This window comes from Mya arenaria, chromosome 2 (genome assembly GCF_026914265.1).
Source record: "Mya arenaria isolate MELC-2E11 chromosome 2, ASM2691426v1".
Classification (NCBI taxonomy): domain Eukaryota; kingdom Metazoa; phylum Mollusca; class Bivalvia; order Myida; family Myidae; genus Mya; species Mya arenaria.
The window spans coordinates 24,420,522-24,445,394 of record NC_069123.1 but is presented as its reverse complement, the minus strand read 5'-3'; the positions used below and the strand labels follow the sequence as shown (position 1 = coordinate 24,445,394).

General features: G+C 37.5%; 1 protein-coding gene and 1 long non-coding RNA gene across 2 annotated transcripts in view; one reads left to right on the top strand and one right to left on the bottom strand.

Moving 5' to 3' along the window:
- Positions 1 to 24,873, bottom strand: part of LOC128213891 (DNA-dependent protein kinase catalytic subunit-like) — an 81,435-nt gene that overhangs the window by 10,440 nt on the left and 46,122 nt on the right. Inside the window, exons 2-26 of the mRNA XM_052919991.1 lie at positions 23,838 to 23,987; positions 22,096 to 22,269; positions 21,435 to 21,524; positions 20,758 to 20,968; positions 20,278 to 20,437; positions 18,747 to 18,977; positions 18,239 to 18,351; positions 17,973 to 18,104; positions 16,812 to 16,991; positions 15,834 to 16,042; positions 14,106 to 14,244; positions 13,819 to 13,896; positions 12,577 to 12,690; positions 12,198 to 12,326; positions 11,676 to 11,774; positions 10,831 to 11,051; positions 8,557 to 8,737; positions 4,814 to 4,958; positions 4,119 to 4,309; positions 3,616 to 3,775; positions 3,004 to 3,170; positions 2,096 to 2,218; positions 1,498 to 1,586; positions 1,064 to 1,157; positions 681 to 806 (exon numbers count right to left, since the gene is read on the bottom strand). Of these exons, the coding sequence (XP_052775951.1) occupies positions 681 to 806; positions 1,064 to 1,157; positions 1,498 to 1,586; positions 2,096 to 2,218; positions 3,004 to 3,170; positions 3,616 to 3,775; positions 4,119 to 4,309; positions 4,814 to 4,958; positions 8,557 to 8,737; positions 10,831 to 11,051; positions 11,676 to 11,774; positions 12,198 to 12,326; positions 12,577 to 12,690; positions 13,819 to 13,896; positions 14,106 to 14,244; positions 15,834 to 16,042; positions 16,812 to 16,991; positions 17,973 to 18,104; positions 18,239 to 18,351; positions 18,747 to 18,977; positions 20,278 to 20,437; positions 20,758 to 20,968; positions 21,435 to 21,524; positions 22,096 to 22,269; positions 23,838 to 23,987 (3,706 nt within the window). The remainder of the gene's footprint in view (positions 1 to 680; positions 807 to 1,063; positions 1,158 to 1,497; positions 1,587 to 2,095; positions 2,219 to 3,003; positions 3,171 to 3,615; positions 3,776 to 4,118; positions 4,310 to 4,813; positions 4,959 to 8,556; positions 8,738 to 10,830; positions 11,052 to 11,675; positions 11,775 to 12,197; positions 12,327 to 12,576; positions 12,691 to 13,818; positions 13,897 to 14,105; positions 14,245 to 15,833; positions 16,043 to 16,811; positions 16,992 to 17,972; positions 18,105 to 18,238; positions 18,352 to 18,746; positions 18,978 to 20,277; positions 20,438 to 20,757; positions 20,969 to 21,434; positions 21,525 to 22,095; positions 22,270 to 23,837; positions 23,988 to 24,873) is intronic.
- Positions 5,171 to 8,201, top strand: LOC128216962 (uncharacterized). The gene is made up of 3 exons (XR_008258163.1): positions 5,171 to 5,491; positions 6,186 to 6,223; positions 7,877 to 8,201. It is a non-coding gene; the product is annotated as an uncharacterized LOC128216962 (long non-coding RNA).

The window sequence follows — 24,873 nt, the reverse complement described above, 5'->3', positions numbered from 1 at the left end:
TGACCATGTTTTTGAACCAAGCTGGCTGTTACATGTGCTCTGCACAGGGTCTCAATATGGTGAACATTTATGGTGAGCTATTTCAAAATCCTTCCAGGGGTTCAAGGGATATGGAGCAGACACAAATAATAGTCATCTTAAATTCATATGACCTTTGATCTCTATGAGTGACCTTGACCTTGAACCCAACTGGTTACAACATGTGCTCTGCACCTCCTCTTAATATGGTTAACATTTGGCAAGTAATTTCAAAATCCTTGAAGCGAGTTTACCCATTTATGGGGGAACCCATAATAAGTACCATGCAAGATTTTGGTAGGAAATTCTTGTAATCATGAATAATTTATGAGGCAGTTTTATTGGTGCTGTACAGAGACCTCTTTTGAATCTAAACCAATGAAATTATGCTGTGTGTTCTTTTCCATATTAGGTAACAAAACACCTATATGTTGTCATGGCTTCAAATTTGGAAAGTCTTATCTTGTAACATGCAATTTTATTGGAGAAAGAGTTCTCTCCTTTACCTTTATTAATATTTATAAAAACAAGTTTGTTTTAGCCAATTTCCCCAAGGTAATAATGCAGCGTAAACGCAATCTGGTTCAGGGGTTGCCAATACTACAATAATGTATAATATCACTCTTAATATTTTAAGGAAAAAACTTGTCAAAGCGCCATACCTGTGCTGCCTCATTTTTCTCGCGAACCTTGTAGTTGATGATGCGGTTAAAAAGCTTGTTGTACACAACCTTGGCTTGAGTTTTCTTTCCTTTTTTCAACAGCTTCGCCATCTCATCAAATGAATCCTGAAAAATGAGATGGGGGAAAAAAGTTGATATTTAGTGTCGTATAGCCACAGGAACTCACTACAGAATTTTGTCTGAAGTACATGAGTGGGAACATTGTCACATCTTCTGTAAAATTTATATCCATAATTGTAAAGCAGATCTGAGTTCTAATTTTGCAGAGACTTAATTTTACTATTTTTGTTTGACATTATGGTATTGTTTTAATGGGTTGGTTGCCTAAACTACACTTTAAAAGCTACATGTATATTGACTACCTTGATTTCCTGGTCGGGCTGGCCGAAGCACTCCAGGGCTAAGATGAGACGGTCAGCCAGAGGGAGCTGATCTGGGCCCAACAGTCCAGCAAGTCTTAGGAGAGAATCAAGTGATTGCTCATAGAATTTTAAGTGAAGGCATTCCAATGAAACTTATCCTAACATGACTTGACAGTGGCATATGCAGTATTTCAACATTCTTGCATATGTAAATATGCATGTAGAAGACAAGTTTTCATTATAACAAGAACATTATGAACACAAAGATAATGTCAGACATACAAGGAGATGAATGTCTAATTTTTTGTTCTTAACATCTTTGTTATTCATTTATTTTAAGGTTTAATTCACAAGAATGTAAAAACTGGCTTAATAACTTGAAGAAATATAAAATTCTTATATTAAAAAAAAACTGCAAAAAAAGACAAGCCAACCTGTCAACAGCATCTTTATGCACAATGTCTTTTTTGGATGTCCCAAACTTGAAGCCTTCCTGACTCAGCTTTAATGGGTAGACAACAGCCTGGAATATGAAAATGGAAAATTTCTTTAAATGGAGGTATTATAAAGCATTTAGGTTCATAAGTTTGTTTTTTTCAAATGTTAAGCCCTGGTTAAAGGGTTAAGCCGGACAACGCCAGGCTTGCAAACCTTGTGTCAATTTCTGAATTCCATGTATACTTAAAAATAGGAATGCAATGATTTTTGCTCAGTTTATTACCAAGGAGAGCTGCTCATATGCTGATTTCATGACATGATACATTTTTACATGCGTATAATTCATTATTTTGCATCCATTATATTTGTAGTGTGGTGAGTTCATATAAAATAATATAAAAAGGACAAACCAATAATTAATTGAATGAAACAACTTTTTCTTTTTCTTTTTGTCAATTCTGAACACCAATTCAAGTTTCGAGTACTTGGTCGGAAGATTATCAGAGTAGTCGAGTACCGATTTTACTACTTGTTGCCATTCCTACTTAAAACTGAAATAATCCAAGCAGAAAATTGAAGCAACCATAGCTTAACCTGAGGGTAGTTTTGTGTGATGTCCAGCAGTATATGATGTACAGCTATGGCCTCTGGTTTGTCTAGAATAGCCAACATTTGACTGATCCACAACATAAACATCCAGCTGGGCACTTCTGCACTCTGTTACAGGGAAGAAAGGTGATCATTGGAAAAATATGTGTATGTAAACATGTACAATAACAAACCAAGAACCAAGCAGTCCTTTTACGTAAAAAATCAAACAGCAAGACCTATATGTATATAATAAATATAAATCATCAAACTTCGAATCCAAGTGACTTAAGCAATATTGATGTTAAAAACTGCTAAACTAGAATGTACATGCAAGTCATTAGCTTACAAATGCAAGCAAGGTCCCATGTATTACTGCCTAAATACCTGTTTCTGCAACTGAGCCTGCATTAAATCCTACCAAACTAGAATTATTCAACCTGTCGGAGAACTCAAACATATTTCTTACAACAGTCACCATACCCCTAAACCTGCCAAACAATAGGGGCCATCTACTGACCATGGCCAATGTGCATACCAAGTTTGAAGACTCTACAACAAGTTGTTCTCAAGTTATTGATTGGAAACAAAAGTGTGACCAAAGAAGAGGACAAATTAATATCTATATGTCTGCCACGCTTTGTATACGACACAAAAATACTTCTAGTCTCTGTTCTGTTTAATCTAGAACAACCTTGGAAACCTTGGGGAGCCCAAATTTGAGGCCTTGCAAGAGGCACACTACAATGCTCTCCAAAATAACTTATATCAGAGTTATCTTTCAGAGAATTGTGCTTTTAGTGTCTAGTGGAGCTGTTTATCTGGAGTTGTCTTTGGAACCAAGGGAGCCTAAATTTAAGGCCCTGCCAGAGGCGCACTACAACTGTCTCTAATATAACTCATATCATACTTACCTTGCTGACAAATGTGCTTGTAGACTCAGGGTGTAGCTCTATTATCTGAAGTAGTCTGGGGAACCTCTGCCTGGCCTCCAGGGAGCCAAGCTTCAAAGCTTGTAGGAGGCACACTACAACTGATTCTGGGAACGCTGACACACAACGATCACCTATGTCTAGGTCACCTGAAAAAAGATTCAACATGATTTGAAATCATAAATGTTATCAATTTTCTAAATGGCGGATATTCACATTTTGTACAACAATGACAATAAGAGCAGTCACAGACTGCCATATTCCCCGCCGAATTAAGAACAGCATCAACTTCGCCTTTTGACAAAGTATTAAATGAACATTAACAAAGGGCAATAACTCAAATTATACTGAATTCAATTACACGCAAGACAATAACAAACAATTCTGCAGCCAGAGTTATGGTTCCTATGCATTGCACTTCTCCTAAATGAGATCTGTATATGAAGTTTAAACTTCAAAAACTTTTCAATCTATGATCTAGACAAAATTGCCCGGATGCACACAAGCACACACGCCATTTCTATATCCTTATTGTAACAAGGCATTGATAATAATTATTTTCCCCGAAAACAGATGAGCTAATGGGATATCTACCCTCTTCCTTCTGTCTGAGGAAGTTGTCACAGTATTTAGCTGTAGCAAGGTACGCCTGATCTGCAGACATTCCATCTATCTGTGTGTCTGCCACACCTCCCTCCACAGCCAGGCTAGACTTCATCATACTGTAGCCATGGCTTATCAGTTTCTCTGTCACCTTGGTAACCATGCAAGAGAGGAAAGATTTTACTGTCTCATGGCAACACACCATTTAGAAGAACACTATTTTTTGTCATCTTGTGATTCCATGCACATTACATTGACCAAGAGAAGAGAATGCATGAATGCAATATTTTCTATGGAAAGGGAGAACCTCGTGTATAATTTGCTACTTTCACAACAGTTCCAGTTACATCTTTATAAGTCACTTATTTTCTTTTTCTCAAAGTTTCGTTTTAGCAATAAAAACATTAAAATATTCTTTAACAATTTTAGCAACATTTTACATCTATATATATTTTTTAACAACATTTTACCTCTATTTTTTAACAACACTTTACCTCTACTTTTGTCATTTTCTCAAGGCCAGAATGTTGCATGAGCTTTTGTTCTGCCCGTGTCCCCCGGAGGCCCTTCAGGTCAAAGTCCTGAATACCCAGGGCCATGAGGCCCCTCCCCTCTCCAGTTAACACTCTGTGCTGTCGACCAAGTCTAGGATTGGCTAGAAGGGCCTCATTTTCAGACATCTTGTCTGAAATAAAATTATGCAGTTGAATCTTTCAAATCATTCAATGTCAGGCGCAGATACGTACATGCGTCACATTAGTTGTAAGTTTTAGAACCTCAACAACATGTATACACTATAAAACTGTCAATCTAATACCAAAATGGTATTTTAGCACTATAGCACTGTCAATGTTGGTCATTCCTCACTTGCTCAATGATAATTTTCCAAAAGAAGTGAAGTCAAGTGCATGTACCTTACCCTATGGTTGATCAAAAGAAACTAGAGAATTTATCACAAATATTATAATGTTTATCTTAAGGATCTGACTCACATATGTCGGAGAAAGTATGATTTATCCAGGCCTTTGGGCTCAGTTGGTAGAGCACCTGATTTGCAAATTAAGGGTCCAGTGCTTAATGCCGAGACTGGCCCATAAGTAACCGGAGGCTGTGACAAATACATATTGAAGCAGTCGTATCTAGAATAGATTGTTTTTCTTTACTGATCAAACTCTGTACAAAACCATACCTAGCTGGTCAAATGCTGTGAAGAGGCTAGTGAGGGTTTCCTCTTTCCATGGCTCCAGCAGGGCCCTGATTTTCTTGTAGTGGGTTGAGGCATAAACCACACCCCACTGGCACAGCACACTTCCATCTGCACTGCCCTTACACTCCTTTTAAATAAGGATACAAATGTTTAATCTATTTCTAGGATAGCTGCAGGTCCTACAGGCCTTAATGCCAAACAACACTGACATCTTCACTGACAGCCTTGCCTGTGTCTTGGGAAATTCTCTACAAATGCTTAAGGGCTGTTCCAGGAAAAAAGGCCTGGGGGGGTCGGAACGAAACCGAATTAAAATTCAGTGGGTGGGGGGTGCAACTAGTGTTGAAATTGTCTTGTAGGTGGGTAAATTTCAAATTCCAATTCCGTTGTTTGGGGGGCAAATTCGTATTTTAATTGTGTTGTTGGTGGGTCTTTTCTTCGTAAGAGCCCAAAAATGAGGTATAAATTTGTTTTAAAATGACATTTTATGCGTACTTTGCGCGATCGAAAACGGCATTTTGGTACGAAATAAACGAGTCCGAATGCTATTCTCACGACGCGGCTATTCTTACGGTAACACCATGGAGGCTATGAGTGTTTCAGACGTGCGCCAGTTTTTGATGGAGCGTAACCTAAGCTCGCTAACCACGACCTTTGAAGGTATACAGATACAATCATGTCACGTTGCCGCAAAAGTAAATGGCAAATATTATATCACCGCATTTTCTGTACAAATGTTGACCAAGTTATGATTATGGCTATTTTTAGACAATCATTACGTCATCAAAAGGGAAGATGGCCGCATACGTATAGGCGGGGAAAATGTAAACAAACGGGACAGCAAAAACAAAGTCACTAATTACGCTTCAAAAACATGATTTTTTCATATCAGTTTCATTTTAACATGGGTAAGACGCGTTACTTTGTATATTTATCGAGCTTTTGTGATAAATTACAGTTAGTGAATCGGTTCCGGCACTGAATCTATTCCGGGACACTTAATCACAAATATAAACAAACAAGTGAAAAAGATGCATAACAACATAAATACTTTATTTTCAATAAATCATAACCCAAAAATCTTCAAGTTAAACAATTTTCGTTTGTACAATAAATAATGTGATTAAGTGTACCGGAATAGATTCAGTGTCGGAACCAATTCACAAACTGTATATTAATTTAAGAGGACAGCATTAGTTAAGTTCTGATAACCGAGATCCCAAACCTCCCATAACTAAGGTAAAGGTCACTTGTGTCAAAAACCATCCAACATTTACTACTTGTTGGTTATTCTGATAACTTAAAAGGCGGCTGCTATATAGTGCTGAAATATTTACCGTTTACTTCTTTACAGCTCTGACACTTACATGTAGAAGAAAATTAGTCTGACAGGTAATAACTGTGTTGTACCCTAGATTAGAAATGGTGATGGAATGCTTTTAAACCTGTTTTTTTTGTCTTTCAGTGGTGATGGAATGCTTTTTAACCTGCTTTTTTTCTGTCATTCAGTATCTTTAGTTCTTTTTTCTGTTCAAAGATGTATTAACTCAAATGTATTGGTATAGATTTTTTTCAACTTGGACCTAGGTGCATGAACTTGGCAATCAATTCAGAGTTCTCACATGTAAATCATACCATCACACTCGTAATTAACTTCTTAGATCCCTCTTTGCACATCAATCACTTACTGACTTAAGTTACTGTATATAATTTATACTATACTGCACTGTCATGACTGCATTTTCTGTTAACAAGTTTGTCTACAGCCACACTCTTTAAACTTAGAAAGCATTTTAATGAATCTGGAATTGTTTGAGAGAGATGTGTCTGTTTTTTTAGAAGTTTCTGTTAAAGTTGCCTGAATGCATTTGACCGGACCAAAAATATGTTTTACTAGACCAAAAATACCATTTTGTGCTACCTTGATATGAAGTTTTTCGTGTATGCATGAGCGCTGCATTAACATTTGATTCATTTTCTATATGGTACCATGTATTATTTTTTCTATACTGCCAGACAAAGCTACTCTAAGCCAGAGAGTCAAAAATTAAATTGGGCTTGGGCGTGTTGATTTTATCTTTTGGAATATACATGTAACTGCATTAGCACAATGTTTATGCTAATCTTACCATGCTTATTGCAAAATAGATAAAGAAGTGCTTTACCAAATATTTACTTTTAGAAAGAGGCACAAAGAAAAATTCTGATCTCATTTTAAGTTTAATGACCTTTCATAGGCCTGGACTTTGCCTTATGCCAGGTTGTCTCTGTGAAGAGGGATAGACTTGGCTGCCTAGTCAAGATTTCTAACAACTGTCACACAATAGAATTCAATCACAATCTTTAAAATTTGCAGACGCTGCTGCTCAAGTTTAAGTTGAAATCTGGCTCCGGCTAGTAATGAGTAGTAATAAATCTGACAGAAGTTGCATATCCAAGACAAGAATGAAAATTTATACTGTGTTGAATTGCATAATTATTAACCTGCTGCATAAGAGCTTAGTGTTAAGGTATGACAGAGATGAAACCAATATAATGAAAATGAATATCAGCGTTCTAAGGTTCATGCTTGATACGGAAGTCTAGTAATACAAATTGGTATTTTGCCCTTTAATAAAAAATACAAAAATCCAGAGAGTTTCATTGTACATAAACCACCACTTAGTACATACAGCATTTTGTTGAAGGAATTACCCACTTGCATGAAGCCCGAGACAAGTAAAACTTCTGGTGTAATAGTCAATTTAAGTTTCTCTTGTCTGTCAAAAGGGCAAGTGAAAAATATGAGAAAAATCCTTTTAAAACATTTTACCTGATCAAAATTTTTGCACAAGATGCATCTTCCGGTATTTTACAAATTATATTGCATTATTCATGCAAGTCAAAATTGATTCGAGCGAGTACAAATCCCAAGTTGTCTGTCCAAATAGGCAAGTACATGTACAATAATGTTATATTGTGAAGTCTCATATCCAACATTAAGGCACAATTGCCCAACCATTTTCTAGAGAACATTAATCAATTCATGTATTTATCTCATTTCAGAAAATCTGATTGATGGCGAAGCATTGCTTTCTGTGATGGAAGATCACATTTTGTTGAAGGAATTAATACCTGAAGTGGGGTTGAGAGCAAAACTGAGGCGTAAATAAAAAAGAAGACTTGAGAGTTTTACTGAATGACATGAACAAATACTAATTTCAATTGTGTTGTAGGGTGGTGTTGAGTTAATCTAAATGTGGTGCTGGTGGGTCTATTACCTATTTTAATTCTGTTGGTGGGGGGTGTAAAAGCAGTTAAAATTGTGTTGGTGGTGCCCCATTTTTGGACTGTCGTTCTTGCCCCCCCAGGCCTTTTTTCCTGGAACAGCCCTAAGGATATTTACCTACATGCATTACAAATTTTATTTTTCTGTGACAAGCGAAAAACACATTCTAAACAAAATCAATACAGCTTCAATTAACATTTTGTTCAATTAACATTGTTAAATATAACTTATTGGTATGGTTATTTGTTACAGGACCTCCTTCTAACCTACATGTTCCATTTTGGCTGGGGCGTATGTGAGTTTTGTTGGTGGTCAGCAAGCCAGACAAGTGTGTTTTCTTGGTAATTCTAATTTCCCAAACTATATATTAAAGCATTCTTGTGTAATTATGTGCTGAGATGTTTCATATTCATTGTTAAATAAAACAGTTGATATTCACCACTTATCTATTACACACCTTGTAAGTTTCCTTGAGTATTCTGAGCGTCTGTGCAAAGTTGTTTTGATCACCGCAGCTGCGTGCCATAAGCAGTTTCAGGCGAAGTTTGGTATCCAAGTATGGGTCATCACTTTCAACTGAGGCCTGGGAATCATCCAGTTTCTGTAGGTGACTGCTGATGTGGTCCATGTATACCAACCTAGAATAATTATGGTTAAATATTGGTTGACTAACGATGAACATTAAGGTGGAGTTTGGTGTCAAAGTATGGCTTGTCCCCTTTAACTAAGGCCTGGGAATCATCAAGTTTCTGTAGATGACTGCTGAAATGGTCCATGTATATACAACTGAATTATTTGGGGTTAAATATTTGGTGAATTATGATGGACATTTGTTTTGTGTCCAGAGGGCCGTTTCCTTAACGATCTTAGTGTCATATTTTCGTTATTTTACACATATTTATGTGAATTGAACTTAAAATAGTATTTAAATAAACACAAAGTTGAGGAAATAAAAACTATAAATTTTTGCCATTCATGATGTTTATAGAAGAAGAAAGTTTATTCAAGGAAATAAAACACACAATATATATTTGAAATAGGCCAACATGACCCATGATCACATTCATCAACTATAATGTCTTACATGTACAAATAGAAATAGCGAACAAGTAAACTATAAACAAGTATAATTGTATCAAATAAATAGCAACTGTACCTATAGAGTTTGATATACATATCATAGATAAAAAATAAACTAAACTATGAAATAGTATATTTGTATTACATTATTAACAACAGTATCTATGGAATTTGATAAACATATCATAAAAGCACCTGACTTATGCACTATATCAATGCTTTGGAATTACTAAACGGAACTAATGCTATAAACTTCTTGCAAAATAACTCAAATAATGCATAATTTTGTAATGACAGATGTAAGATAATTGAAGTTACAACTAAAATCCTTTATTGAAACACCCCCAATGTATGGGTCATCATCTTCCACAGAAGCCAGGGAATCATCCCCCATGTATGGGTCGTCATCTTCCACAAGCCAGGAATCACCCCCATGTATGGGTCGTCATCTTCCACAGAAGCCAGGGAATCACCCCCATGTATGGGTCGTCATCTTCCACAGAAGCCAGGGAATCACCCCCCATGTATGGGTCGTCATCTTCCTCAGAAGCCAGGGAATCACCCCCCATGTATGGGTCGTCATCTTCCACAGAAGCCAGGGAATCACCCCCCATGTATGGGTCGTCATCTTCCACAGAAGCCAGGGAATCACCCCCCCATGTATGGGTCGTCATCTTCCACAGAAGCCAGGGAATCACCCCCCATGTATGGGTCGTCATCTTCCACAGAAGCCAGGGAATCACCCCCCATGTATGGGTCGTCATCTTCACAGAAGCCAGGGAATCACCCCCATGTATGGGTCGTCATCTTTCACAGAAGCCAGGGAATCATCCCCCATGTATGGGTCGTCATCTTCCACAGAAGCCAGGGAATCACCCCCCATGTATGGGTCATCATCTTCCACAGAAGCCAGGGAATCACCCCCATGTATGGGTCATCATCTTCCACAGAAGCCAGGGAATCACCCCCATGTATGGGTCATCATCTTCCACAGAAGCCAGGGAATCACCCCCATGTATGGGTCATCATCTTCCACAGAAGCCAGGGAATCATCCCCCATGTATGGGTCATCATCTTCCACAGAAGCCAGGGAATCATCCCCCATGTATGGGTCATCATCTTCCACAGAAGCCAGGGAATCAACCCCCATGTATGGGTCATCATCTTCCACAGAAGCCAGGGAATCAACCCCCATGTATGGGTCATCATCTTCCACAGAAGCCAGGGAATCACCCCCCATGTATGGGTCATCATCTTCCACAGAAGCCAGGGAATCACCCCCCATGTATGGGTCATCATCTTCCACAGAAGCCAGGGAATCACCCCCATGTATGGGTCATCATCTTCCACAGAAGCCAGGGAATCACCCCCCATGTATGGGTCATCATCTTCCACAGAAGCCAGGGAATCACCCCCCATGTATGGGTCATCATCTTCCACAGAAGCCAGGGAATCGTCCAAAATCTGAATATAACTGCTGATGTGGTCAATGGTGCGATTGGACTAAAAATGGTTAATCAGATGCAATAATTACAGGGTTGGTCAAGAGGTGTGGTCTCTCCACCATCTGCTAATATGTTCCATATCTTTGCATTAATCATGATAAAATTCCCATTAGTCATAACAAATTTTCTGGTACAAATCATCTTACCTATTGGTGACCACATCATCCCACACAGTGACAGGGTCAGTCAGTAGGTGTGGGCTCCGCTTACTCCATCTACTGATAAGCCCAAGGGCTGGGCCCGAGCCCCTAAAGTTTCCCTCCTCGGATATAAAGCCCAGAAACTCGCTTAACTCTATTAGGGGCTGCAGGCGATGGAGGGCGGCCTCTCGGCTGTTGGTCATGAGAACGTCAGTGCTGCTCCAGTCCTTGGCAAGGAGATAAACAAGGTACATCTCATGCCTGACCATGCTTTTAAAGAAATGTTACCTGGGAGCGATCTCATCAAGGAGAAATTAGGCAAAATTATCATATAATTAGAAAATGAAAATGAATACTCAAAGGGTCAGGAATCAAATTAAGATTTCAACTTGTAAATTAAGTAAACCTAGTCAAACATTTCCAGCCAAACTATTTGTTTTAAAACATATTTCAATACAACAAATAAAAAATTATTAAAAAATAATCAAATTTTTATGCTAAGTTCATTGATAAAATGTGTAAGTTTCAGCATAAAGCTGCGGTCATATTTCTGTGCCATAATCTTGGAGATCTCATTTAAGTCAACATTGTATGTGGATTTTAAAATGCATTGACTTGTATGCTTCTTTAACATATTGTTTGGTAAAAATTATACATAAACTTATTTGTTAGCATTATATTCTTCATTTCTTACATTTCTCAGAATAAATTGCTTGCACTTAAAAACATATTTATTTTGTCATTATACCACTCAACATCCACTATCATAATTCCAACAAAATTAAAACTCTCGAAATTTAAAGTTTTTACAAACAAGTTTACTACTACACAAAATGCCAATGAATTCCCACCTGCAGGAAAGCATCAAGTGTGGTGTTACAGTAATGTCTGGCCCGGTCATAATCCTCCTGCCACAGGTACATCAGGGCCAGCTCCTGGCTGTACTCATTCTGAAAATGCGAGCTTACATTCAAGGGTGGAAACCAAAACGATCTCTTATATAAATCACATGGGCGTCACACAAAGTAAAACAGTTACTGCATTCAACCTTTACAGTAATCTGATTATTGTCCAATACTTTTCTATGGAATGCATTTGTCTGTTTGTCTGGTTAGCGCACTTGATTCTTACCATGGTGTCTCTGGTTCAATTCTTCACCTGGACTTACATGTGATTATTTATTGTGGTAACTGCAATTTCCACCTTATACAAGACCACACTCTTGACTACTGTAATCTTGTAATATTACTGTAAAACAGTTTAAACTAATGTATCTGTCTAACTCAAACACCAAGAAATATTCAGGAACTTTTAACATAACATTTACTAAGTCTAGCAGGAGCTTACATGTAACACATTGTTTATATATTTACCTCGAGAACTAGCTTATGTTCAGGAACTTTCATTGAGGCGTCCATGAAGTCTAAGAGTGGCTGCTGTCTCTCATCCCCTTGCAGCAGTAACTTCACCTTGCTCCTCATCATGTAAGGCAGGAAATGCTCCTGAAAGGTCATCAATAAAGTCATTAGTCTGGGGCCAAAAACCAGTTTAAGTTCTGGGCCCAAAAATTGCAGTGCTGCTTGTCTCTCACCTTCTGCAGCAGTAACATCAGCTTGCTCCTCAACTCCTAGAAGGTCAACAGTAAAGCCTAAGACCAGCTTGTTCTAAGTGTCTACAAAGTCTAACAGAGGCTTGAAATGTTGGTAATTACATGCATATTTTTAAGGAACTGGGGCAGTGTTATTTGTATACCTGTAGGTAAGTGTCTTCCCATACTGTTGTGAGGCCAGTAGATGTGTTGTCACCAGCGATGGCTTCCGTTGAACTAGATTCAAGAGCTTCCCAGTGTGATAGTGATGTCAGGCACTGAAACAGACACAATATTAGTTTACTTTATACTTATTTCTTTTAGCTTGATAGGGACACCAGAATAACGCTTGTGTCGATTTCCTGGGTAGAAACCAGTACATGTGTCCATTTTGAGAGGCTAAGATGTAACTGCCAAAATAACTATTTGGCAAATTAGTCTTAATAAGTGGCTACTTTTAGCAGTTCACATATGTATGTTGACTGGGGAACAAACCCACAACCTCTTGGGTGAAAGGATTACACCTAAACTTCTAGACCAATTCCACCAATGATAATTATCAATGTTACACTACTGTTTACAAGCGTATGGGTGAGTCATTATATATGTCGATTTGTTGCCGAATGAGCTGATTCTTTTAATGGAAGAAAGATGTCAGGAACTATTCTTTGCATGTTTTCACTAGTGGGTCATTTAATATGTCATTTTGTTGGGCTGGATGATCAAGAACCTTTTATAGTGATGGCAACGTCAGGCACTGGAATGAGGGTTTTATAAACATAAGGGCTCTACAGGTACCTTGCAATGTTTTAAGAATTTAAAGTGTATCTATGTTGGCAAATGAAATTAAATATCTTGATTACAATGCAAATACATTTATCCCAAAACTATATCCTGCTGGAAATGTTCATTTTTTGAATGTCATTTATTTAAGCAGTTAATAAGTCTTTAATAATTTAATAAGACATCAATCTTGGCTTTCTTTATAAACGGTGCTTTAAGATACTGAACGTACACATTTTGAAGGGTCGAACACAAAATGGTTGTGTAAAATGAAAGCAAAATTATTAAAAGTAAAAAGTAGAGCTCAATAATGCTAATAATCATTTAAAAACGTTTCAGCAAATGCTCAGAAAAGTGTCAGTAACACCATTGAAAATTGAATAAAATTAGGCTTGGATTTACAAAACCGTTCAACTGAGTATCATATAGTTGTTGTTTGGTATTTGTTTATAAAGTGAGTAACCTAACTCAATTTCAAAAAAGTTTAAAAAACTGATGCCAACATAAATTTTGTGAGTGAGTGCCTTCAAGGGACTTAAAGCAGGAGACATGTAAACATGTTAAGATGTCCATGTAGCTTCCAAATCTTTATGTTGTGTGTATATTTATGTTGAAGGTCATACCTGCATTCTACAGTCCTCCCAGAGGTCAATCTCTGCCTCCTTGGGACCCTCCCCATCCCAGTCAGTGCAGTTCATTGCCTGAAAATGCGAAGAACGCAACGGCATTTGTATGCTTTGTACATAAAAGAATAAGAGCTAGTATTTCACATATTTCAGATGTACCGGTAGTTTATACATATTTTATTCAACAACATTTTGAAAATGTCAGAATTTTAGTAGGTCTTAAACTGACACATAAAGGCCCTTAAACATAATCTTAGTTGCTATGATCTTTGGTTACCACTGACCTCATCATAAAGTTTCCTGGCAGTGTGGTAGTCTCCCCTGGCCTCAGCCTCCATTGCCTGTCTTGTAATGGGCTGGGTACCAATCTTACCACTGAATATACCCAACAGGACGTCATACCCTCCCGTAGACTTGTACAGCCTGTAAGTATGATTGTTTTTATGTTATACCACATGAAAATATGTTCATTAGTGTCATTCACAAAGGGAATTATAGTGATTTCTTGCTTAAAAGCATTAAACCAACACATAGCATCATCTTACATTAATCATCAGTTATTTCTCTCATATCTTTGCTCACAAACTTAATCATAGTCAAATATGTCCAAAGTTTACTGTACCTTTCCATGCCTTGTTATTTCACGTCCTTATCATATACCATACCTGGACAGTTCAATCCAGTTTTTCACATCCTTAGATATCATACCTGGACAGTTCAATCCAGTTTTTCACATCCTTAGATACCATACATGGACAATTTCAATCCAGTTTTCTACATCCTTAGATACCATACCTGGACAGTTCAATCCAGTTTTTCACGTCCTTAGATATCAGACCTGGACAGTTCAATCCAGTTTTTCACGTCCTTAGATACCATACCTGGACAGTTCAATCCAGATTTCTACGTCCTTAGATACCATACCTGGACTGTTAAATCCAGATTTCTACGTCCTTTGATACCATACCTGGACAGTTCAATCCAGTTTTCTACGTCCTGATACAGTTTACTCAACGAGTTAGACCCACTTTCCGTTTCCCTCCGCGGATTTTGCGTTCCTTGGAGTTTGAATTTAAGGCCCTCGGAGGGTGATCAGTCGACCGAAGATTAACGAACTCAGCGTTCCTCGGAGGGGTTAACTCCGCGAAACTCTGCGGACACTTGATAAGAATCTACGCTAAAGTTATTTTATTTTATTAAAATTTTCAACCAATTACGAAGGCTTAAGTAAATTGCTACAAGTATTATTTTTTTTCCTCTGCCCTTTTTGCATGAAGTTAGCTTACCACAAGAATGCAGTCACATTTCACTAGTTGCACATGCATCTTATAAACGTGTTTTTGCTAATGACTGATAAACACATTTCATCCGAGAAATTCTAGATTACACATTTTCGGAAAATCAGGAGGTCAAGCACGCGTTCAAAGTTCACAGTGCATGGTTTTGAAGGCCTTCTTGCCTCATTTTCTGTGGAAAATTCCATTAAACGTCATAGCTATTTTTAACCACCAATAATAAATAGTATATTCTAGATTGTATTGATCACGCGCTTGACCTCAGAGGTCATGGTTCAGAATCGTGTAAATAGTCGGCTACTTTATGATGCAATAAAATTAGTGGCAATACTTTAATGATTCAATGTTTATTATTCAAGACAATATTCAATTGGCGTTTACGGACATAAATACAAATTAAACGTTGGTACATGTAAGAATCTTTTACGCTTAACAATGTGCATTTAAGCATAAAAATAAATAACTTCTAAACAAGAATGATTTCTTGCTTATCTGATTAGACTTGGAGTTCCGCCGCGGGATCATAAAATTGGACAATTCTCAACGCTATCGTTCATATCAAACTCACCGGTAAGCCAGCCACTCGGAGGAACTCGGGGGGATTTTAGCGAGGGCAACAGTTTTACCTTCGGAGGAAACCCGCGATCATCAACTTTATCCCTTGGAGTGAGCGAGGAAAGTGGGTCTAACTCGTTGAGTGTACTGTAAATGACATACCTGGACAGTTCAATCCAGTTTTCCACGTCCTTGGATATGGGTGCCTCCATCTTGCCCCTCTTAGCCGCACGGGGTTCAATGGGCTCTTGCGTTATCAACAATTCCTCCACAAGGGCAATACCCAGGGGCTCTAGATGGCTTGCCAAAGCACTGCTTCCAATACTGGACATCTCCACCTTCAGACTGGAGCGCAGCTTGTACAATATGTCCTGCAAAAACAACATAAATATACTTATACAAGTTCAAAACTGACTCAAGACATCTAGGTAACAACACAGGTGGCCGGGCCCTGATTTCTCAAAACTTCTTACGCTAAACAGACTTAAAAACCTTACTTTGTTAAGCCTTTGTCCTATTCAAACCTGATTTTAATAAATAAACTTATTTTTTTTCATAATTATTGGACAGATAAAAAGTAAAAAAAACTTCCAAAAAGTTAAGTATCTCTCAATATATAGAAGAACAAAAATAGTGAGCTTAGCTTCAACTTGTTATAACAGACTTAAGAAGTTTCGATATATCTGCCCTGGGTTTTATTAGAAACACATAATTTTGCTGATGGAAAATCTGACAAAGCAGACAAACCAAGTAAGTATTTTATTGATTTTTTTATTTTATTCCAGTTACAACACACAATAGGTACGTACTAGGTAAATACAATATACAGAAGATGAAATGTTAAGATTAGAAATAGCTTTAAAGTATTTGAAAACTTATCACGTCCTGCTAAAATATGAAATACAGGCAAGGTATTTAAATGACACAAAATAGTCAATGAATTTGTGGACTAAGAACTAAGAAACTATATTTGGAAACTCGGTACTGTTACAGGGTAGTTTGTAGTACAATATGATTTGTCTGGAGAGAACTTGAACATTTCAAGTTATAACAAATCTCTATACATTTATATGTCTTTATTTTTGTTTAGATTTAAAAAAAATAAACTGAAAACACAGAGAATTTTAAAAAAACCCTCACCAGCACACATCCTACAAATGGCGGGAAATACACGGTAGACTGTGTAAGCACATTATCTAGACTGGTTCCGATCTGACCGATAACTTCGCCCATCTCTCTCTCCGTCTTCACGTCCTCCATATTGGCAAATATAGCCTCAAATATCCCGCTGAACAGCAGCTTAGCTATGGTACTGTCTCTCTGTTGAAATGGTTTCAAGGCAAGAGCACATTACATTTAAGCATGCTTCATTGAGGTAGCGTAACACTTATTCCCACAATATGTGCATTTCAAATTAGATAGTTTAATACTATACTGAAATAGAATTGTTTCATTATCAGTTCAGAAAATTGCTGGATTTGGAAAAAATATGAATGGTCAGATTTAAAATCTATCTTTCAACTAAAGAACCATGGATTTAGGTTGCTGTAGTCTAAATATCCCTTTGCACTGGAGGCTTATAAAAAATGGTGTTTTCTTGCCCGATGACATAAAAATACTGATCAGGAATCACTGGAGTGGTATCCCCTTGTTTCCTGAACGGGCAATTTTCTCTACTGATTTATTATAATTATCTTGACTGTAAAAACAGCTTTAGATGGACTCTGGAAGGCTATGAGAAAGTAACCCCCAATAAGGCTTGAAATCACAACCTCTTGGATTAGAGGTGACACCTTCTTAACTACACCACATCTGAACCACAGCCATTATGCACCAGTCAATTGTAACCATTGCCCCCCAGGTCCAGGTAATAGCAGGGACTTTGACTTTCGGTCCAGCCAACCCCGGGTAAAATCCCCGCCGTGCAGGGACGAACAGAAGGTAAAATCCCCGCATAATACCCCCGCATCAGGCACCATAGGTTAGGCCCATTCCCCGCTATATTTTTGCGAAGACATAACCACCGCATTCACCCGGCACTCTGGGGCCACCTGGAAGGTAAAAACATGGCCCATTTCCCCGGCTATCCCCAGTATACACCTGGACCTGGGGGGCCGTGGTTACAATTGACTGGTGCATTACTTGAAGCACATGACCACTGATAAAAAAATCCAAAGCAATTAACTAGTCCTATTTATATTTGCAAGTTTGTTAACAAACCCTTAACTTTAAAAACTCATGAATGGTTGAAAAATGTGCGAAAAATCTTAATTTATCCTTTAGAAATTTCAAGGCCCTCACATGAGCTAGAGCCTGCAGTGGGGCTATGATGTAGGAAAATTTGATCTGTATGTCTGGTAGGTCTCCACTGCGGTATTTCCGATACATGGTCACCTGACTTTCTCTGCGAGCCTGTTGCTCCTGATGTGCTATCTGTAATTTAAAAAGCACATTTCAAAATTTGAATGAACAGATGTCTTTTTAAACTCTCAAAAATGATTTCTATGTGCAGTTTTCAGTAGCAAACCATATATACAGAAATTTGTTGAGACCAACTAAAATCTGACCTCTCTCATTTCCTTGAGTCTTGTTTGTCTCTTGGCGAAGAAGACCCGTGTCTGTTCAGCGTCCTTGAGGAAACGGCGCTTTAACCTGTATATGTCACTTCCGCCATCTGGCTCTGAAACGGCATGTATTTAACATGTATTTTGCCTTTTTTTGAAATATCTTCTTGCTTTGACAACACATTGTCATTTATATATATGTTTGCCTCTGGATCAATACATAATATATAGATCTGATTACAATAACATGCTCAAAGATTGTTGTCATCTGCTCCTTTAAATGTTTTGTACTGTCATTGTCATTTGAAACTTGTACAAGTGATCATGCTTCTTCCATTTTCTTTATAGAGAAAACTTTCCAAATGAAAAGTAAATGTCAAGAGCAAATTCCAACAAGTTAATCTAAGCTGCTTATCTTTAAATGATGATATAAATCCTTCACTGGGAACTTCCAATGACTGGAACACAAGACTCATAACCCATAACAAAAGGTAATGTTATCATCAATTACCATCTTTTTTGCCACTAGATGTGGACGTTTTTGCAGCACCAAGCTTCTGATTCCCAAATCCTGGACCCGCTTTTGGTCTCCTGGCAACCGTTTTCCTCGGGTCACCTGTACCAACGGTGAACATCAAGGAACTCTGGGACTGCTGTGTGTCCATCAAGGTAAAGCTGCTTCCCTCAGCAAAGGTGTCCAGACTGCTCTGTGTTAGCCAGTTGTAGGGACCCTTCTGTGCTCCTTAGAATAAAACCATATGGTGACATATGAGAAACACTAGAGCACCAACTGTCAATATGTCCATCCTAATTTTAGTACACAAAGTTTGGTGATGAGTGGTTGTACGTTAAGTCAAATTCAGAAAGCAAACAAACAGTTTTTGCCAATTTAAAGGTAATAACTCGAGTGACTGAGGAGATGTGGCTGGTTATCAAACCAGCCCAAGCTATTCTTCCCACACACACATTTTGACCAAATTTTGAGTTGATTGGACAAAGGCTCCTGAAGTTATTGGTGGAAAATGACCATTTAGGTAATTTCCATAATAAAGGGCGATTACTCTTGAGTGACTCAAGCAATATGGCTGGTTAACAATCTTGTTCAAGATAGAATTCCCATACACATTCTAAACAAGTTTGGTAAAGGCTTCTGAAGTTACTGATCAGACTAGACCAATTTTATGTAATTTCTATAATTAAAGGGCGATAAATCTCGAATGACTATAAAGCCATACAGCCAGTTATCAAACTTGTTTGTGTAATTATTCCCAGTCACATTCTGACTATATTTGGTGATGATTGAACAGAGGTTTCTATAGTTATTACCAAGGCTTCTTAAGTTATTGATAGGACAAGACCAATTTTAGGTAATTTCTAGAATTAAAGGGCAATAACTCTCAAATGACTGAAGTGATAGTGCTGGTTAAGAAATACATATTCTGACCAAATTTGGTGAAGATTGGACAAAGGCTTCTTAAGTTATTGTCAGTGAAGAATTACCTGAAATTAATTCTATAATTGAAAACCGATCACTCTACAGTGACTAAAACGATATGGCTGGTTTATCAAACTTGGTTAATATATTTTGCCCATACACATTCAGACCAAGTTTGATAATTCGACAATGGCAACTAAAGATATCAAATGAATCCAAGATAAAATCCCTATACACATTCTGCCTAATACTGGTGCTGATTGAACAGAGGCTTCTATAGATATTGATAAAAAAAGACCAATTTCACATAATTTCTATAATTAAGGGGCAATAATAAGTGACTCAAGCATTATGACTGGTTATCAAACTTTTCAGAGATATTATGTACTTACCCTTTCTGACCAAAATTTTTGATAATGGGACAAAAGCTTAAAAGTTATTGTCAGACAAAAATAAGTACAGGAAATTTCTATCATTGAAGGGCGATAACTCTCCAGTGACTAGAGCAATATGGCTGGTTATCAAACTTGGCTAAGATATTATGTCCATACACATTCTGACCAAATTTTATCAGAAAACGTACTGCATGCCGCCCGAAAATTCTTACCTGGGTCCTGAGTTTGTGAGAACTGCGCAACATCCTGGGTGGCACGCACTCCGACACTTTGATCGTCTGTTTCCATGGCTTGACTCTGACTCGCTTGTGTCGCAAACAGCGGGGTCATTGCAGCATGTCGATGGCGCCAGGAGGACTTCACAGAGTAATCCTTGAATAGAAGAAAGGTATGTTATTATTGTGCCAATTAAGATTGTATCAAGTTTTTATAAAGTAGTGAACATCATATGCTGTCACAGGAACGTGAAAAATTTCCCTGAATGAACTGGCTGGACAGATAGGCATTAGTATATGGGCCTATCTTGACAGAGAGCTGTTAGTATCTGACATATTTACATGATGAATATCTTTTTTGAGTTATGGCCACAGTTTAAGATTTTGGAGGACAACCCCAAGGAATGACAACCCCAAGTCTATCAAAAAAGCCTGACTCCTTTTCCTAAAAAACTCAGACAAGCTTAGTCTACTTACAGAGAATTTACAAGCCGATAGTGGATGCTCAAATATTTCCCTTTGGTAGTCAGGACTTTTTGACGTCATCTCTAGGAGTAAGTTTGTAGCGTAACTAAGGTACTGTTGCTCGGTAACGGGTGAATACATGGCCTCCAACATGGCAACCAGGCGGTCGAGGGTACCCACTGGAAGACGATCTTCGCTGCTCCAGAAGTTCTGGACCTGTAACCTGGATACCATGGGGAATGTAAGAAATAAATAAATGCTATAACAACTGTGTCAACTGAGTTTCTACACCATCTTACCTTTTCATGAACATAATTTGTATGCATGTTACTCATTTCCCCAAAAATATCAAATATTGATCAAATGAGCATTAATACCTAAAATTTCGCTAAACCTTAAATATCAGTGCAATAAGACCCTAGGTATTATAATGTCTTCAAATTCATAATATCAGTGCAACAAGACCCTAGGTATTATAATGTCTTCAAATTCATAATAAAGTATTGTTACTGGTCTGTATCTCTTATAAATAAAACCCCCATGACCACTGACCTATAGGTCTTCATCCTTGAGGCCCTTCAGGGGCACTGCTTGGTCTGCAGCATGATATTATGAGCCTCTGGACTGGTCTCATTTCTAAAATGGAGGCCCAACTGATATGGACATTAACATGAGATCTGTGTCCCTACCTGCAGTGTAAGTCCTCATCCCCGAGGCCCTTCAAGAGGGACTCCTTGGTCTGCAGCATGATCTTGTTGGCCTCTGGACTGTTCTCATCTCTACAAGTTAGAAAAAGACTTAACAGTTAAACAGTGAATTTTACTAGGTCGTACTTGACTTGAAATATTTAATTTCCAGTTTTGTGTTTATATATATTAAACTGACTTCAATATGCAAAATGTTGGGAATCAGACTATTTTGCTATAGACTATTGGAGGCTGTAAAAAATCAACAATTGATTAATAATCCAAAAATTTCATATGTAAAAACTCTCCTTATTTAGTACCGCAGATGCATTTTCACATGATTTTGTGTGTGTTTTCTGACTGGACTGTTGTGTTAATCTTATATATCTAGCTTTGATCAATCCGAAAAGAAACCAATTGAAGTTTCTTAAAGGGAGGATAAAATTTTGTAAGATGTTAAGGGCAAGATTCTGTTTGGAAGAATGAGAAGGGCTATAATCATTGAATGACATCCCCAAACATAATCGATAATGACCAAAAAAATATCTGTCAATAGTGGCTGATGATGACATTTATATACAAATTTTTCATTAAAATCATTCATAGGAACAACATGAATTTACTGTAGTTAACATACAAATAATGTAAACAATAATACACATACCTGTAGTTGTCATATGTCCACATGAGTATCTCGTACATGGTGAGTCTACAGCCAGTGCTGGGGTGGGCGGAGAATGCTGTTATAGCCGACATTAATCCCTGCAAGTCTACAGCCTTCAGTTTAGACAATATGGCCTTGATGATCTTCAGGGAAACTTGCTGTGTCTCTTCATTCCTAGAAACAATAAAGAATCACACTTTTCACCCACAAGTTGAAAAGATGTTGATGGATGAATATATAAGAATATTACAAGGGATTCCATCCTTGTGCCTTTTCTCCGATTTATAAGTGGAATAATGTTCCAAATAGATTTTGATGGTCTCCAGTTAGCACAGTGTTCAGTTGAGCCCAATCGCTTCTCACCAAGGCGACCTGGGTTTGATTCCCTGTCTGAGCCCATGTGAGTTTGGCTGGTGGTCACCAAGCCGGACAAGTGATTTTTCTCCAGGTTCTCCTGTTTCCCCAACAACACAAGACCTTACTCTTGCTTAATGTCATGCCTTACAGAGTGACTTCATGTAAGTTAGTATAACTTTCTTCACAATTGTTGTTAAGTAAAATATATATAGTTAAAACTAAAAAGGCCAGACTGATTGACTTTCTACTCACATTTTATATAAATTTTGTGGGAAAAGCTTGGTCAACCAATAAGGTATCGACTGTACCATTATGAACAACTATGTCCAGATGTTGGTAATCAAGAAGGAACATAGGCTATGAAAATACCTAGGTTGTTTTTGTTTGCTATATCCCACACCATTGCTTTTAAGAACATTTTGTTTTTCTCTGACCCTGACTGGTACCTTAACTCTGAGCAAAATTGTACACTTCCACTGGTCAAGAGTGGGAAAGTGAGACATACGAGTTGTTTGATCTTTAACCTAAATATTCTTTAATATATGAACTGGTTATAAAAAGGGACTAGACTATACATGTAAGTATATTGTGATTTGTTTAGATTGTGTAGGTACAATCAATGTCAAGGTTATTTTGGCTTAAAAAAGAAGTAAAAAGAGTCTTTGATTTATAACATTGACGAAATAGAAAGTATTTTCGATGAAGTGATACATTTATATCGTTGTGACATCATATCATTGTTTTACTGCTTTTTCAATTAAAAAAACACTTAATTCTGTACTCTGACCTTTAAATATCTCGTGTGACCTTGACCTATGAGGTATTGACATGGGTCAAGATCACTGCACATTTGTACCAAGTTATATAGTTATCCATCAATGCATAAGTAAGTTGTAGCCTGGACACAAAATGTTACGAAACAAACGGACGGATGGATGGATGGAAGAAGTGCATTCCTATAATCCCCTCCCCACTCCTATCAGGGGATTAACAATTCTTTTTTACATACAAGACAAGTGTTTTCAGGCAAATTACCTGTGCTGGAAAAATCAATCTTACCGCCACACAGATAAGTCACATGCCACAACATACAAATTTTAAATAATTTTATGTATACTTTTATGCAATTTAAATTATGACCTTTCAAAACAGGAGAATCCAAACAAACCATAATTTGAGACAAAGTGAATAGAAACTCTATTGATGTCAACTTGATTTCATATTATTGCTCATCATGATAACGCCCATTTTTTTCAGTGAAATGGAAAAAATTGTTTCCCAGGCATACTTCATTCACATGTGCCCTTAGGAAAGGTGTTTCCAAGCGCACTGGAAGCAAATGAAAGGTAGTTGTAAGAAATGTGGTTCAAACAGATGACAATTACCTGTGCGTGAGCGAGGTGAGAATTCCCTTGGCTTTGAGTTCCAAGAAGGCATTCTCGATACAGTCGATACGGGAGTGAAGGATCTCCAGACACAAGGTACGGAATTCCCCTTGAAGATTCGGCAGCATAAACAATAATTTGTTCACAAACCTGGAAAATAAGCATTGATACATTTAAGTTCAAGTTATGCATTTTCAATAGGGTCCATATATGAGTGGAGGTCGTCCAGAAACAAGGTACGGATTTTTGCCTGAAGATTCAGTAGCATAAACAGTAATTTATCACAAACCTGAAAGAACAAATTGCGATATGTTAAATTATATTATGGCATTCTCCACACAGTAAAATTGAGAGTGGAGCAATTCCAAACACAGCTTCCGGAATTCCTCCAGAAGATTTGGCAGCAGAATTAGTTCACAACCCTGGAAGATATTATATACAGCAATACCATGCAGTGTAAGTCATACTATTATTATGTTTCATCAAAATGACTTGACTTGACAAAACATAACATCAGCCAGTGGTCATTTGTATGAAAATGACCCCAAGGTCTAATATCATTATTGCCATGGTCGTGACTTGCATCCCATTTCATACCCCCACCAATTTTGGCAAAGGCAACAGAATCCTTCCCTCACGGTATTGAACTCATCATACACTCTCAAACTGCAAGTGTTAATGCCCTGACTAGACATAAACTTATCTGAGCATGCGTGATTCTGAAACCAATGAAATATCAGGGAAACTTCTCTCGTCTTTTTCTGCCGATTTTGGAAATATTGCGTTACAAAATATGCTGAAATAGGGAAATTTACAGTCAAAAGAACAAGCCGTTCAGTCTCCTGCGAATGAGGAAATTATTAGATATTAGATTCTTTCCCTTTCAAAAGACCTGAAAAGACTGAAACATCAATATCAATAATCATGACAGATAATATTTCATACTGATCTCTAAATGTGATGAAAATCAACGATTTCTGAAATCAATTACCCCAAAAACTTTTCATCACATAATTTATTAGGATATTGAATGAAC